General features: G+C 38.3%; 1 protein-coding gene across 2 annotated transcripts in view; it reads right to left on the bottom strand.

Annotated features, from left to right (window-relative positions):
• APOO (apolipoprotein O) overlaps positions 1-14,367 on the bottom strand; it is a 30,635-nt gene extending 16,268 nt beyond the window's left edge. For both annotated transcript variants that reach the window (XM_032202588.1, XM_032202596.1), the window contains exons 1-6: positions 14,314-14,367; positions 10,869-10,979; positions 8,377-8,496; positions 5,011-5,065; positions 3,912-4,007; positions 1,058-1,149 (exon numbers count right to left, since the gene is read on the bottom strand). In XM_032202588.1, the coding sequence (XP_032058479.1) occupies positions 1,058-1,149; positions 3,912-4,007; positions 5,011-5,065; positions 8,377-8,496; positions 10,869-10,979; positions 14,314-14,322 (483 nt within the window). In that variant the 5' untranslated portion in view covers positions 14,323-14,367. The remainder of the gene's footprint in view (positions 1-1,057; positions 1,150-3,911; positions 4,008-5,010; positions 5,066-8,376; positions 8,497-10,868; positions 10,980-14,313) is intronic.
• Positions 14,368-15,246: the final 879 nt, after the last annotated feature.

Here is a 15,246-nt window from a genome sequence, read left to right as displayed (position 1 = left end):
TTTTCCCCTGCCAGTTGTATAATTTTCACTCCCCGAGGATAAGCCAATCTCTATTTAGAGCATCTGAATTCTGGAAGCATCAGTAACAAATTCCTTCCAAGATGAGGGTATCGCTGTGCTGTAAAAGTTCAAACACAGCATTTTTAATTCTCCCTAGGCCTTTCAAACCTTTCAGGTTTCAAAGAACACCATATGTTCTTGAGAACATTGTGTTTTCTTCCTGACATCTCCGCATCAAACACAAGCCATCTGTAAGCCAATTAATCAAAGCACCAAATAAAAAGTATTTTTGATACACTAAGGTATGTGCACTTCGAGTGGTTAAAGGCCAGATTTGAAAAAGAATTTGGTGTGGAACTGAAGAATCTCAGTCAGCACAGTTAAGAGTGCAGGGACAGCAAGTCACATGAAATGACATCAGAGCCTTTAAGTAATTGTCTGGTCACTTCAGTTCTTTCTTTCACAGAAAGGCGCTGTAACTGGAAGATAGCACAACATGTACATGCATGAAACAATGAATACAACAACAGGAAAGGCATCCAATAAGCAGCACAATTCTCACCCCATTCCAGAACAGGCATACAATCTTTCTTAAAACTACCCAATAAACCCCAGAAAAACTAATTAATGATGCTTATGTCAAAATGTTGTTCCTACGATTTCTCTGTAGAATCTCCTTTTAATTTTTTTTTCTTTAAGCCCTTTTATTCCCGTTGCTCTCAAGACATTTCAGGCATCCTCAGTATTGTAACTGAACATGCAAATTGTACATGCTAAGCATTATTTAATGTTTTATTACTTGAGGTTCAAGATTCAGAAGGAAGATTATGTACCTCACACTGAAGATTCTGCGCAGATTTTTAAAAACAAACTTACTAAAAGAAATGGAATACCCAACTTTCTCTCAGTCTAGACTACATGTTTTTTCATGAAAAATCTTATCTTGTTAAGTGTCAAGCACGCAGACAGGACTTTTACGAAAATGGATTACCAGTTAATTTGAAGCAACAAACAAAATAAAAGACACTTTTCCAAAAAAAAAGGTATAGTCACTGACCTTTGCAACAGCAACTGCTTGCTGAGGATAATACATGGAAGTACCAATACCCATGAAGCCTGCAGGATACACCAACTTCTTTATTTTTGAGCCTGTTTCACAACAAAAAATATGTTGTTAGAATATATGTTAACTGAGACAACTGAGTGGCCCTACTCAACTTTTACTTATAAGCAGTGAGATTTTATTTTTTTTAATATAGAGCTTAGCATATTTTTTTTAGATACAGCTTAGCTGGTTTCATAATAAACATTATTATGCTGATCAGTGACCTTTTTACAAAATCATTAACATCTTTCCAAAGTGACAATTTACCTTACAACTATATTTTCTATAGTTATACATAATTTATTTTGGCACTAAATAATGAAGTCATTTAGTCACAGTTCAGAAATATTTAAGAGAATTATACCAACTGATACTCTTTTCTAAACCAAAATGAAAAACTGAGGCAAAGAAAGCTTAGGTCAGCATTCTTTCAATACATTAAGCAGAACAAGAAAAGTTCTACTACAAAGTTTGTAAATTACTTTTACTCACAAGTATTGGTACTTCCACAACTGCTACTTAACAGCTAATTATGCTGTATTCCCACTACTCAATCCCCAGGTAAAATTTGAATATTTCAATCAGTTTGAACTCGCTATTCAATTATATGCAAGTCTAAAATGATCTAACTGCCTAAAAAGTTCATCCTTTACTACACTTGGCCACAGGTTACATATCCTGGCTGTCCAGTGAAACTGTATCACGGAATTGGCTACAGGGCACCCTGCAGTTTATCAAGGCAAAAAAGGGATATAGATGAGAGCCGGTATAGGAGCAAAGCAAGCAGTAAAGCAGAAAAAAGGGAAATGGGGTCACAGAGCAGACATACAGGGGTCAGGATGAAGTGTTTCTCTTCCTCAAAGAACAGCCTGTACTATATGCAAAGCCATATATGCTAATAGGGAGAGAATGGACTTTGAAGCAAAAATGTATATCCAAAGTGTTCCTGCAACATATGCTCATAATGAGATGAGGAACTGAATGGTAAAGAACTGAGAGTTTCAGAAAGTGATGTTTCTGTCTCATGAAAAGGAAACTTGGTACCAGTTAGCTATAAGAAAGCACAGAAAAGGCAAGTTTGTCTCTTTACAGCCAGAAAAATTATGCTTTTGTTGTAATACCTGAGAATAAGAAAATCTTCCTTATTGATAGTGCTTCAGAATGTGCCTACAGTATTAATTTAGGAATAAAAGTAATAGTTGAAGATCTTAGTGTTTTCCATCAGCCTGCTACCTGCTGGAGACATCCATTAGAAGGAAGCTCAGGAATACTCCCGTATCTGTCCAGTGCTACTCACCAAAATTAGAACTAACTACATTCAACAGCATTTTAAACCAAGCACAATGACTCTACTCCAAATACAGTACTTCCTCCCTAGCTAGCAGCAATACCTTCAAGCGTTGTGGTTAGACCTGGAAGATTTGATCTGTATCTTCCGAGAGGACAACCTTTAAAGTGAGAGCAAGAAAGGAAAAGGGGAGGAAGATGAAGTGGAGAAAGGGTAGAAAAAAAAGAAAGAACAAGGAAAAAAAATTTGGTTCTAACTTTCTGTAGCACCAAAAATAAGAGGCGTTTTCTCTTACAGCCTGAATAACTTCTTGAAATAACGGTATTTTGAACTATAACCAGACAAAAATTTACAGAGCAGGGCTTCAGTCCTAAAAGGTTCACGGCTCAGATATTTAAATAATAAAATAAATAAGTAATAAAGGATTTTTTGTTAAATTTACGACTCTCTAATCATTCAGATTCATCCCTAAAATGGCTATTTTTCCCTATAACTTTGCTGCAGTCGTAAAAGCTGGAAACTGATTTCAGTCATAACCACGTAACTTGAGAAATAGGACTTTGAAGAGAAAGAATATCAAATGTTAGAAGTTAAGAGACGTTTAGAGACCTTGATCTTCATACAAAATCATATGCTAGGAAAAACATGCTTTGAATATTTTCAGGATTGCATATAGGAACGCATATATTCACAGAATGTTTTCCATTTCTGAATACCAAGCACACACTTTCTTCAACACATATGGAGACCACTAAGATGTATTTTTAACCCAAGCAAGTCCTCTCTAGTATTTAAGTTCTGCAACTTCACAGTTCCTTTATTACAAGCATTCTTCTTGTTACTTTGTTTCACTGTATTAAGAATATTTCACTACAAATACAAAATATTCTTCATAATTAACACTTCTTAAAATAGTTTTTATTTCTGTGAAAGCATAAACGTATTACTTTCTTCAGCCAGTGTTATGAAATTATCTGTATCACATTTCTATGTCACAAAAAGTGTATATATCTATAGTACACCCACGATTCACAAGTATTTTCCTAGATATCACCATATGCAGGAGCCCTGTGCCTGGACACACAATACTTTGAAGGAACTTGAATGCACAACTAATTGTACATGCATCATCATTCAGGAACCATGTGTTTCACTATAATTTATTCCTCTGTAGTGTTCTACAGTAATATGTGATCAATAACTTCATAAATTAAAAAGATTTTTAGGCTAAAAAAATCCTTTCCCACTTTTGTTATAATAATCTAGAATCGAGAAAGATCAAAGACTAGATTCCAGCAACAAATACAGTATTCATAAACAATAATTACTGGTTATTATACATCTTTTACATTATACCTTCTGTATAATTGGAGGAACACTGTAGAAACATGCTTGTACAGCTAAGTCAGATCTCATGTGTCACATTTAAGAATTAGTAACAACGACAACAACAACAAAAAAAAAAGAAGTGATTTATCCTAAATTAAACCATAAGCAGTTCAAAAGGTTCCCACTTACCTCTAGCAAGAAATAATCCAAGAATTCCAGCAAAACCTATCACACCAAGCCTTGGATAAAATCCATCAGGGGGATTTTGCAGAAATTCAAAGCCCTCTGAAAAGAAGTCAGAACACAGTGCATTAATGTAATGTGAAAGTGTTTTTATGGTAAGAAATCATCAATACATGCTGGCAACTGTTACTAAACATAAAAGAGTTATCAAAACACGTTTAACTATCATGCACATTTTAGATCTGCTGGCATAAAATTCAAAGCCTCTGAGATCTTCTCTAGTGACACATGAATGAAACTGAACATTGTATTGTATTTAACAATTTTCACAGAAGATTTTGCCTTTGCTCCTGGGCCATCTGTTTTGCTTTGCTCTTTTGCATCTTGATTTTATCTTTTTCAAATTAGTGATAAAAACCCTTGCAAAGTGGATTCTTGCATTTACGTGTTAACAAGAATTAGTTTCAGTGAAACACTGTACAAAAAACAAACCACAGAACAAAGGAAAGACACAGCAAAAACAAAGCTCACTTCAAGATGGGAATCTGATGGGGGAATGGTAAACTGTGGAAAACCTTCCATTAGGGGAGTTCAAAAGACTAAGAGTATTAAATTCAGGAATATAGAGGCGCAGTATCTGAAATAAGGTCTAAATATCATCCAGTCCCAATGAGCTTAACTATGAAAGGATGCTCTCAAAACAGAAATCAACAAAAATTACTTTGAATTAATTCAAAATTCTTAGGAGATCCAAAGAAGGAAACCAACACGAAGTACGATTTAGTTACTGGGCTGAGTCACACAAATACCAGTAAATTATGCTTGGTTTTGGCTGGGAATAATTTGTCAGAACCTTTTTCCTTCTTTTTCTTGTCTGTCATTTTAAATGGCATTGGCTGCGATAGATGCAGACCTCACATTTTAATTGTTTAGAATAGCAATGATCTAGAAAGGAAACTTAATTTGATATATAGTGCGCAGAAAAATAGTCTCAAATGGAACAAGGAAACTTACAGAATGATGCATAATGAAATTCCCTTTTAATAGAAGAGAGAGTACAGTCCTGCATTTTAAATAGCTAGTTAAGAAAACTAAACTGATTTACCTCTACCACGCTCAACAGCTTTTTCTAATTGGGGCTTAGCTTTGGCATAAAGATCCTAAAAAAAAAAAGAAAAGAAAACAAGGGTAAATGGATACCAATTAAGTAAATTAACTGCAGATTTTCACTGATCTGACCAAAAAAAAAAAGAGGAATAAAAAAAAAAATTGGGGTCCCTAAGATAGCCTCCAGGTTAAGCTAACGGTAATGCATTTGTAGGCTTGGGCCTGTAAAACCTGGCTGCAGTTATTTCTGTCAAAAGAAGAAATAATACTGAGTTGTTTTATACTAATACACAAAAACAATGAAGGAACTGAGGAAAAACAGAACACCTTCGCAGTTCCAATTTTACCCATCTCAACAAAGTTAATTTATTCCCACTTCCCCCGTACACTTACAGGACTACGTTTGCTCAACATTACATTTTCTGTAACATACATACTTTTCTCAAAGTAGTGTTTGGACAGCAATCAAGTATAATACCTCAAAACACTGAAGTCTGCTTCAATATTTTATTGAGTTCCTGAACAAGTAACTGAATTTTGGGATTTCCTCAGATTTCTCAGTTTATTTAATCATTGCAAAAAATACTTGAGTTAATGCAAAGAAGGGAAGTACGACACTGCAACAGACTCATTCCTAGCTCTTCACAGGGGGTACATGACTCATTTGGCAAGGTGCTACACTACCCTTTCCAAGGAGCTGTATCTAACAAAAACACATTTCCAAAGTGACTTGGAAAAAGAGATGCCCCTACACTGTCCAAAACAATTGGGCAGAAATATGCTGATATAACAGATATGCAGATATAACATACACATGCAGAATTCACCTCACTTTTTATCAGGTTAGAAAAAAAGAATAAAAGCAATCTTGCTAACTGTTATTTTGATAATAATCCTTTAGAGGTTAAACAGTGTAAGACTGTCTATTGATTAGGGAACAAATTCATCAACATGTATGCCCAAAACTAAAAAGAATGGTCTTGCAATATCACTTGAGCTGCATCTGTGAAGAAATAAAAACAATTGTCTGAGATACTGCACGTGGATATCATCTTTAGAAGAACTTTCATTTCCTCATTGCCAATAGTGACCTAACAAAAATGTGATGGGGAAAAAAAAAAAAAGCATTAGCATGTGACACACAACAGAGCCTTAAATAGGTGTTGGTCTTATTAAAAGCCAGTGGGGGGAAAAAGTCAACTCAGAGACAACTAAAATGTTATTTTTTTCAGCATAGGTAGGGGGAGGGTAAAAACCAAAATGATCTCTGACTATGGTCAAGCAAGCATGATGATCCCAAGCCTATACAGGTTGCATGCTCTCTTCATAAAATGAGTCAGTAAACCACTGCCAGGAAATGGTTTGTTGTGTGTAAGCAGAAGAGCACATCTTATGAGACAAAAATAAATAAGGTAAATAGGAAGACAACAGGCCAGCGAGACAGATGCAGTGTTCAGGGCTTACCTGCAATCAGTCCAATGGGGAAACTGAACTTGTCTCAAATCCCATTCCCAGTTACAGTTACCACAGGCAACCAAACAGAACCCATGCATTTAGGAGGTCAGAGCTCTAACTAAACTGTGGAAAATTCCCCTTCCCCTTCAAAACTGAAGTCAGTGCTTCTGCTGATGATGACAGTTTAGAAACATGTAACCGGACTGAATAACCCTGAATATTTCTGCAAAACAGTTTCGGTATTGTTAGTACCAAAACACAGAACTCCTAGGCCAAAAGGACACCCTGATCTGAACATCCTGAGTGTCTGTATAGAACAGGAAGAACAATTTGCAGCTTAAGAGGATTCGGGACAGCCACTGTGCAAAGCGGAGCATCACCTAAAGCTGTCAAGAGGCAACCAGATGACAAGGATGCCCTTGCTTCAGAAGTAAGCGCCACCATTCACCGGGTCAGGAGAGAGCAAGAAAGCCATGATACAACTCACTGGTCTAACTCTAGATCTTGATTGCAAAGATCCTAGTTATCCTCTATACTCCACAGACTAGTTTTGTATTTAACGACTGTTTATTATCAACATGATACCTAATAAAAATATAAAAAGTTTTTGGGTTAAGACCCAGGTCATGTTTGCCACTGAGTAGCAACTAGAGAGTTTTCCCTCTTCTGGAGGGAAACCCAGGTATCCCACATCTTGTGATACTATCAACTTTCAGAATATAGCTTTTCAGGATATAGGAGTGGAATGTTACCACTGCCTCTTTTAGACATTTTTCCCCCTGACTGAAGTTACTGCTGTTTGTGGTTTTTTTTTTGTTTGTTTGTTTGTTTTTTGTTTTGTTTTGTTTTAAGAAATAAATTCTACACCGAATGTGTTCAGCACAGCATGAAAAGCTAAGGGATAGGGGTGAAGGACATACAATGTAAAGACACATGGATTTAGATGCGAGTAACATACTAAAGGGCACAACCCTAACAAATTGGCAACTGTGAAATTTACACACAGAAATGGAATTGTAGGCAGCTAGTGAACTATACAAAACAAAATATTCAGGTGATGAGTTTGAAGCTGATACTCTGACTTTGTATCAGCCCAAATCCCAGTTGGTATCAATTATGGGCTTGGGCACAAGTTCTTAAATAAGTGCTTTTACTAGCCAGTCTTAAGGCCTGCTACACAAGGGTTACTTTGACTCTGCATGATTAGTGTTTGTGTGCTTAACATTTTAGGTACTTGAACATTTTTTATCAAAAAGACAAAAGTTTCTAATATCTAGTTATCACTGAAGGCACTTTGAAAAGCTTTGTAATACTCCCTGCACAGGAAATTTATTTTAAAGGTAATGTTACCTTAAAAAACATTTTACAAACGTTATCAGAAAGCTAACCTGAAATGATACTCCAAAACAATAAGCTTTTCCTGTTGTGAAAAAAGAAAATAAAGCCACGGGGAAGATTTGTTTGTGGAGACATCAGCTCTTCCAGCAACAGCAGCTGATTCTCAGTTTACGAAGTTAATTATCAACCTCTCAAGTAACTTTGTTCCCTGATAACTACTTCCCTGTAACTACCTTACAGAAGTTAACCACTTAAAAAGTGTTACAGAAAGCAATTCTAAGCTTTAGTTAGTTATTTTTTTCGAGGGACAGAAAATGTGAAAAAGCAGAGGTTTAATTCAGCAAATTAATAGAAAGAAGCAATTTACATGCGAAAAGGGGGTAAATATGAGCTGAATTGTGGAAAACTTTAAGTCATGCAGCACTTTGGAAGAACGCTTGTATAGCTATTATTTTTTTTCTAATTTTTTTTTTTTTTTTTGCTGTTGTCTATTAATTATGCATCTAAAACCAAAACCCAGCTTGACCCTTACCACCAAACCACTACCAGATGCAACACAAAACCATTATACCTGACACCAGGCTGTGTATGGCTCCATAGCATGCCGTAAATGTGAAACCCCCTCTTCCAATTGGGTTTGTGGATTCTCCACATATTTAGTCTCACGAGCTGGAGAGGAGTAGAGTGACAGCTGTGAATATTAGCAAACAAGAGGTTAAAAACAGAGGTGTAATTGTGTAAGTAAGTCTTCAGGGTATGAACAGCCTAACCAGAGAACACCTAACATGGTGCTTACTGTATAAACAATGCATAATATAAATTCAGGTACAGCTGTGAGACAAGCATTATGAGCAAAGTTTAATTATACATTATGATGAAGATGACTTTAATTGCTACACAATTCATCCATAGCTGCTATATGATCCAAGTCACAGGTTATAAATTAATATTAAACCAGATTAATAAGAAGACAAAACATAATTGTGCAAAATGTTTCTGGTCTTAATCAGCACTTCTGGTTCCCAGCTAACATACTACATGTACTAGAACTCTGAAATCACAATCGATCATCTTCTATATTTGTACAAGCCATCATTAAAGAGGCTAAGTTGTTTCTAACAAAGGTAACATCCACTATAAATTTGGCTGTGACAAGCAGGAAAATGGTACTGCATTCCAATGTTGCAGTCATTAACCGCATTAGCAACCGCCAGCACCAACAGCACCATATGGCTGAGCAAATAGGAACTGTAACACCCACCTGAAGAGCAATGGGCATCTTCATGTAGTAAATACAAAAACACAGTGTTCAGGGTTTAACATCACAATGTATTTATTACAATTACCTGAACCTATTTAAGATTATTGTATTTCACTTAAAAAAAAACAAACAACTAAGTCCACAATATTGAACAGCAAAGTTCAAATGAAAATGAAAACTATTCCTAGCAGTTTATATCCTGCACTGATGTTTAGAATGAAAAGATTCTATTTTATACCACATCTACTTTGGGAGTTTATTTTAAACTAATGTTTTTGGCAGTTCATTCTCAATTAATGTTGACACACATTGCTGCTTCAAAGCACAGCTAGACCTCTTTTCAAGACAAGTTGGATAATAATAGTGTCTCTACAGTAATAAAAAATGCTGCTAACTGTAACAAGATACATATTGTCATATTCTTTGACAAATTCTGTGTCAATCTGTGCAGCTGGATTTCCCACAATATTTTAAAAGACACGCATTTGAAGTCTCATTTCCCTTGGAAATCTGGTCACCTCTGGCAATCGTTCTCACAACCAGTTTAACTTTGATCCTGTTAGACGTCCTAATGGACATGTCTGACACTAGAAGAGAAGTCTCAGAGATAATGCAATTCCCATACATTTTATAAAACTGGACAGCTGGCAGATCCCAATTAACATACGCTGAATGTTAAGAATGGCCACCAGAAATCCACTGCTGCACATTCTGCTCTGCTGAAGCTGATCAGGAAGCCAATTATTCAGCACACACACAACTTCAGCCTGCTGCCTCATCACTGACTCATGCCAGTGGCGGCACAGGGCACGGAGAAGCCCAAGCTAAGGTTACTTCACCGAGGTGAAGCCAGGAGGTTGCTCCGACTATTGATCCTCTCAAATTGCGTATGTAAACTGCTGATGCCAGCACATCCAAAAGACCTACATATGCACTAAAATTAGTTTCATTTAGTTTCACTGCTTGTCTAACACTTACGTGTAAGTACTCAAAATTATAAAATAACTATAAACTCTCATGTATATAAAGCCATATTTAGTTATGAATTACAAAAAAAAAAAGTCTTTTAATGCTGGAGATTGTTAAAAGCTTATGCAACAATGCCGGTGAGTCACTACGCTACAGTTAACAGGGTGCCTTAGAGCTCTGGTTGTGATGTAACCAAAACATCCGTAACACTTCAGAGAAGAAAAATCAATACCATTGCTTACCGTACTTCTTGTTAGTTAGCTCTGAATGCTGAAAAGCAAGGCAGTTATTTAATTCTGTGCAGATGCAGCATAGCCTGTAAGCTGCAACACAGGATTCAAAGCATTACCAGGGCAAGTAATTTTGCCTGAAAAAATTAGAATTACTGTATTTTTAGTAAAACAAAAACTATTGACTTTGCTGTTTTACTGGAAAATATGAATGGCATCTTATTACAAATACTATTCGTGAATTCTAATTTTAAATATATGGTGTTTCTTGGACAAAATGCAAAGAAGATAGTCCCATGGATTTAAAATCCACATGATCGCTGGTAAATCCACAAACATGGAAAGGTAACTTCCGAAACAAGTCTACACTATCAAGCAGTAGACATCAGATGCAGCCCTCAGGTTTAAAAAATAAAAATTAAAAAAAAAATAAGCACAGCCATATCAACATCTCTAATATAGAAAATTGAGAAGCAAGTTTAAAGGTAAGAAACTAAGAAGCTAAGCAGTAAAGAGAAGTACCTAACTGGTTTCATGCGTCAAAGTGTGTCATCTTTCAGAATTCTGCAGATGTTTCTGCACTAGGGCTCTAACCATACTTACCTCATCAATTTTCAGCAACTCTTTTTTGGCAGTTTCTTTCTCTGAAGAGGAAGCATAAACTTGGATAGAGAGCAAGCTCAGGCTTACAGGGGTGGCCCCCAGCCGAAGTACCTAGAAACATTATGGGAGGACAAGCAAATAACTGAGTCCAAACAAAATGGCATTAAACATACCCCACACAGACAATGTGTATGCCCCAGTATATGGTAATAAAAGATGAATTAAAATGCTTGGAAGTTGGGAGAAAGGAAGGTCAGTGGTACAAAATCTAATGCTGTCAGGCACTCATATGATAACACCCACATTTTTCAGAAAAACCTAATGCTGAAGGAGAAGTAGATATAAATGCTGACCTCATTGGTTTTCATCTCACAAAAACTTCTTGTTTTCTCTCATGTGAAATATAATTTGACAATTTTGCCAGTATAGACATTAACAATACAATATTCATATTTTAACAACTTTATGAATGTCCATAACTCTCCCATTTTTCTGCTTTTAGTACCAAAGAGTTCAGCATCTTATTTCTAGTTATTGTCTATATCTAGATTTCAGAAAAGAATAAATGAGACCTACAGTTGAAAGTATCGGAATGTAATCACCAATTTCTAAGAATTTTAGGAACATCTCCTACTTTTATGTGAGAAATGTGAATTACAGCACATCATGTCAGACACTTGACAGTTTTTGAGTACTTCAGGTTCCATCCAGACTCTCAGCCACAACGTGGAAAGTGAATACAATTATTCCTGGATTCACGACCTACACTAAGTTATATTTCTTTGCAGAAGAGAATGCTTTAACAAAAAATGGAAGATAAAAGTCTTAGCTGTGTAGCAAATAAAGAATGCACAGAAAAACATTTTCCAGCAAATGCCTATCCTTATTAATAGCAATGCTTTACTCAAGAAACGCAGTTCAGACGGGAAACCTTTCAGTGCCTCACACTCTCGTTACTACTCAGATCAACCTGTGCCTTAGATGTGCAGCGTTACAGCAGCCCGTGTTTGGTTGGATCAGGTCACAACACGAGTGAACCTAATTGCCTGCGCCCACCAGACTGGAAAGGTCTGGTTCTGCCCACAGCATCCATGCCGAGCAGTCCTGCTGCCCACCTGGCCCTAGCTTTGGTGGCTGGACGTTTCCACCCCAAGGCAATTCACCTCGCCCTTTTGGCAAAAGATCTGCCCTGCAAAAGAAGAGAGCTTTGTGTGGGTTAGAGAGTTGAATCTGTCTGTGAACCTATTCATGCTGACAAGCACTAGAGGGCTGCATGACCAGGAAAGAGGGGATGAAGGAGGAGAAGGCAGCAAGACCTCTTCCTCGTCAGTAATTGTAAGGGTACGTTGCACTGACCTAGCTGCTTGTGAAACTGAAGCCGTGATCAAATCGATTCATATTTCACGACAACTGACTTAGCAGCTGCATGACTTCTGAAGCTGTTTCTGCCCACTGCAGAACTTCCAGGAAACAGCTTTAATGTTATTCAGGCTGTATTTTCATTGCACGCAGATCAGTATTTCTCCCACTGCTTTGCAAATTGAACACATATCTATGTATTAAGCATGTAATGTAACCAAGAGACTCCTTCAAATTCAAAAATAGAATATGTAATTGTTGAGCTTTCTGAAAACGTTCATCTACAGGCAGAGAAACAGCACACAAGAACTAGGTCGTAGGCCTGCTTTTCAGAAAAACATAAGGGATCTGATGGATCAGAAGGTATGGAAAAACTTCCTTAAAGGGGAAGTTTTACCTTATTTGTGTTTATGGACACATTATTACAGCACAATAATGAAACACCACAAAGACCACCGGGTCAGCTCAGTTTCACAGCCAACGAAAGACGTGAAAAGTCTGCAAAAGTGCTTGCTTCAAGACTGGTCACGTACTTTCATTAGCCAAGCTGCATGAACACCACTAACCAGTAAGAATTGTAGAATATATTTCCTCATTCTTTCCTTTTCTCACTGCAAAACTGTTCTGCCACCGAAACGGCAAGAATCTGAAATGCATTTTCATTCTGAAAAATATGCTTTTAGTAAAATATTACTTTCTGTGATTTCTCAAATGCTTATGAACAAAACATGTGGCTAAAAAAGACATCGGGATATTCTTCACTCCATCCACTTTCCTCAAAGCAGTTTCAGATTTATTTCAACTGCACCTAACAGCCATGTTCAGTGGAAACATTTTGCGTGAACCTAAATTTCAAGCAAGTCTAATAAACTCCAAATAGCTTTGTCAGAACTGCTATTCCATCAGTGGCATATACCACACTCCAAAGAGTTTAGCAGCGGGGAAACCTTTTGGAATAAGCCTTGAAAAATATAACTTCAGAGAGCCACTCAAAAATACAAGTATATAAAATATAATTCCTGAATATGGCAGAAGCCTGTTATGTGAATACACATGAACAGTTTTTACATCATCTTCTTCAGGGTAATGCTACCACACATGTTTCCTGTATTAAAAACAACAACAGCCAGCAACATCTCCAAAATAAAACTTTAATTAAAGTATAATTCATTGTTGAAAACCTCTGTTTAGGACAAGCAAATCCAGTCTACTGTGTTAGACAGCAGGTGTGGGGTTTTCTGCTATTTAACACCATTTACATTGTTTGAAAGTTATCTAAATGTCACCAGAAGTAGCAAGTTCAAATGCTTTTAAATAATTGTGCTTTTTATGTTAATATGCATGCAAACAGCGGAGCCTAAGAATGGAACCAACTTGGTTTCCCAAAGCGACTGCTCAAATAGAAACTTCCACTGTTCATATTGATCAAAATATGGCAGTGCAGGTAGTTACCAAAGGTTTCAAGTTTATATGTTAAACAAGAAAATGAAATTAGCCCTTAGAAGTGCAAGATTAACGCCTCCTACTTAAATACATGGTTCTCGCTATACTGCAGTGGTCCTCTAGATCAGCTACGCTTACGGGACAGACAGGACCAGCACCGCAGCGGTGTATATACACACGGGCACAGCATAACCTTTAGGCCCTCGCCCCTTAATTCCACGTTAACCAGATATTGCCAAGCCGAGGGGCTCAGCAAAACATCTTGGTGTCACCGTGCCTTCTGTTCGCCTTGCAGCTGCTCAGCAGGCTAAAAACCCAAACCAACACGATTCTGCCTGGGCGGTGCTGCGGGTTCACGTTAACTGAAGAGCACCAGAGCGGGTTTCCTGACGGTTTTTGTTTCGTTTTGTTTTTCGAAGTGGAGAATCCACCTTTACGCGTAGGCACGGGATGGCTCCTGAGGGAATCACCCCCGAACCCTGCATGCTCCACCTGCCTCACCGCCTTTCACCCCCCTCCCCTCCCCCCCCCGGGTCGCCAACGGCCGCCAACGGCCGCCAACGGTCGCCAACGGTCGCCAACGGTCGCCCACGGTCGCCCACGGTCGCCCGGGACCGTTCCCGGCCGCTCGCGGCCGCCTCACCTTGAGCATGGTGTCGCCGCGCTGTGACGTCACCAGGCCGCGCGCCGCTGAGCGGCGGGCCGGGGGAGCCCCGCCGTGACGTCACGCGCCGCGCGTGGCCCCGCCCGCAGCGCCGGGACCCGGCCCCCAAGATGGCGGCGGCCGGGCGGTGGGGGGGGCGGGGAGAGAACCCGCCTCTGCCTCCCCTCAGCGCACACAGATGTGCACAAAGCGACTTTCATTTACTGAATACCCTTAATTTTCAGTAGCGGTGAAAAACTCGCTTTAAGATTGTGAGGAATGTTTTAACAATTCGTGTCCATGAAGAACAATTCTGTTTGAATCCTGTCTGCCTCTGGGCCCTGCACTGGCAATTTAATTCTTGAACCACAGATGCAGTGTGTCCCAGTCTCCCCCTCATTCTAGTCAATTTATCAAGTCTTCAGAAAATACTCCTTAAATTTATGAACCTGTTTGCTTTTGTTATTCCAGACTTCTATTTCTAACAGTTACAGCCTTTTTTTTTCCTGTCTTCTTCGAGATTAACTTAACACTGCTATAGATGTGTCTGTGAATGGCTGGGGAAGAATGTTTTAATTACTCGTGAAGCGTCAAATAAGAAAGCTGTTTGTGTTTGATGTCTGGGAGTTTCAGAACAACTGATAACAACTAGTGACTGTTATGGGATACTATGCGGATCTTTGGTATCTGGTTAGGGGGGCCGAGAGATTAAGAGGAAGGAAAAAGAAGCTGAAGGACGGCTGGGAGACAAGACCTGCAGAGAATGTTCTATAAACTTGGCATGGTGCCAAGTAAGTACAAAGGGGGAGAGGAAGACTACGAGCCTTCAGCATGAAAGACCCCTGTAGACCCCCAGAAGAGACCCCCACAGGAGACTGCGCATGCTCCAGTAGGAGGGACTGGACCCCGGAAGCTAATTATAATAATCTATTT

This window comes from Aythya fuligula, chromosome 1 (genome assembly GCF_009819795.1).
Source record: "Aythya fuligula isolate bAytFul2 chromosome 1, bAytFul2.pri, whole genome shotgun sequence".
NCBI classification, from domain to species: Eukaryota; Metazoa; Chordata; class Aves; order Anseriformes; family Anatidae; genus Aythya; species Aythya fuligula.
Note: the sequence above shows the minus strand (reverse complement) of the source record. Positions and strands in the feature narration are given on the sequence as shown.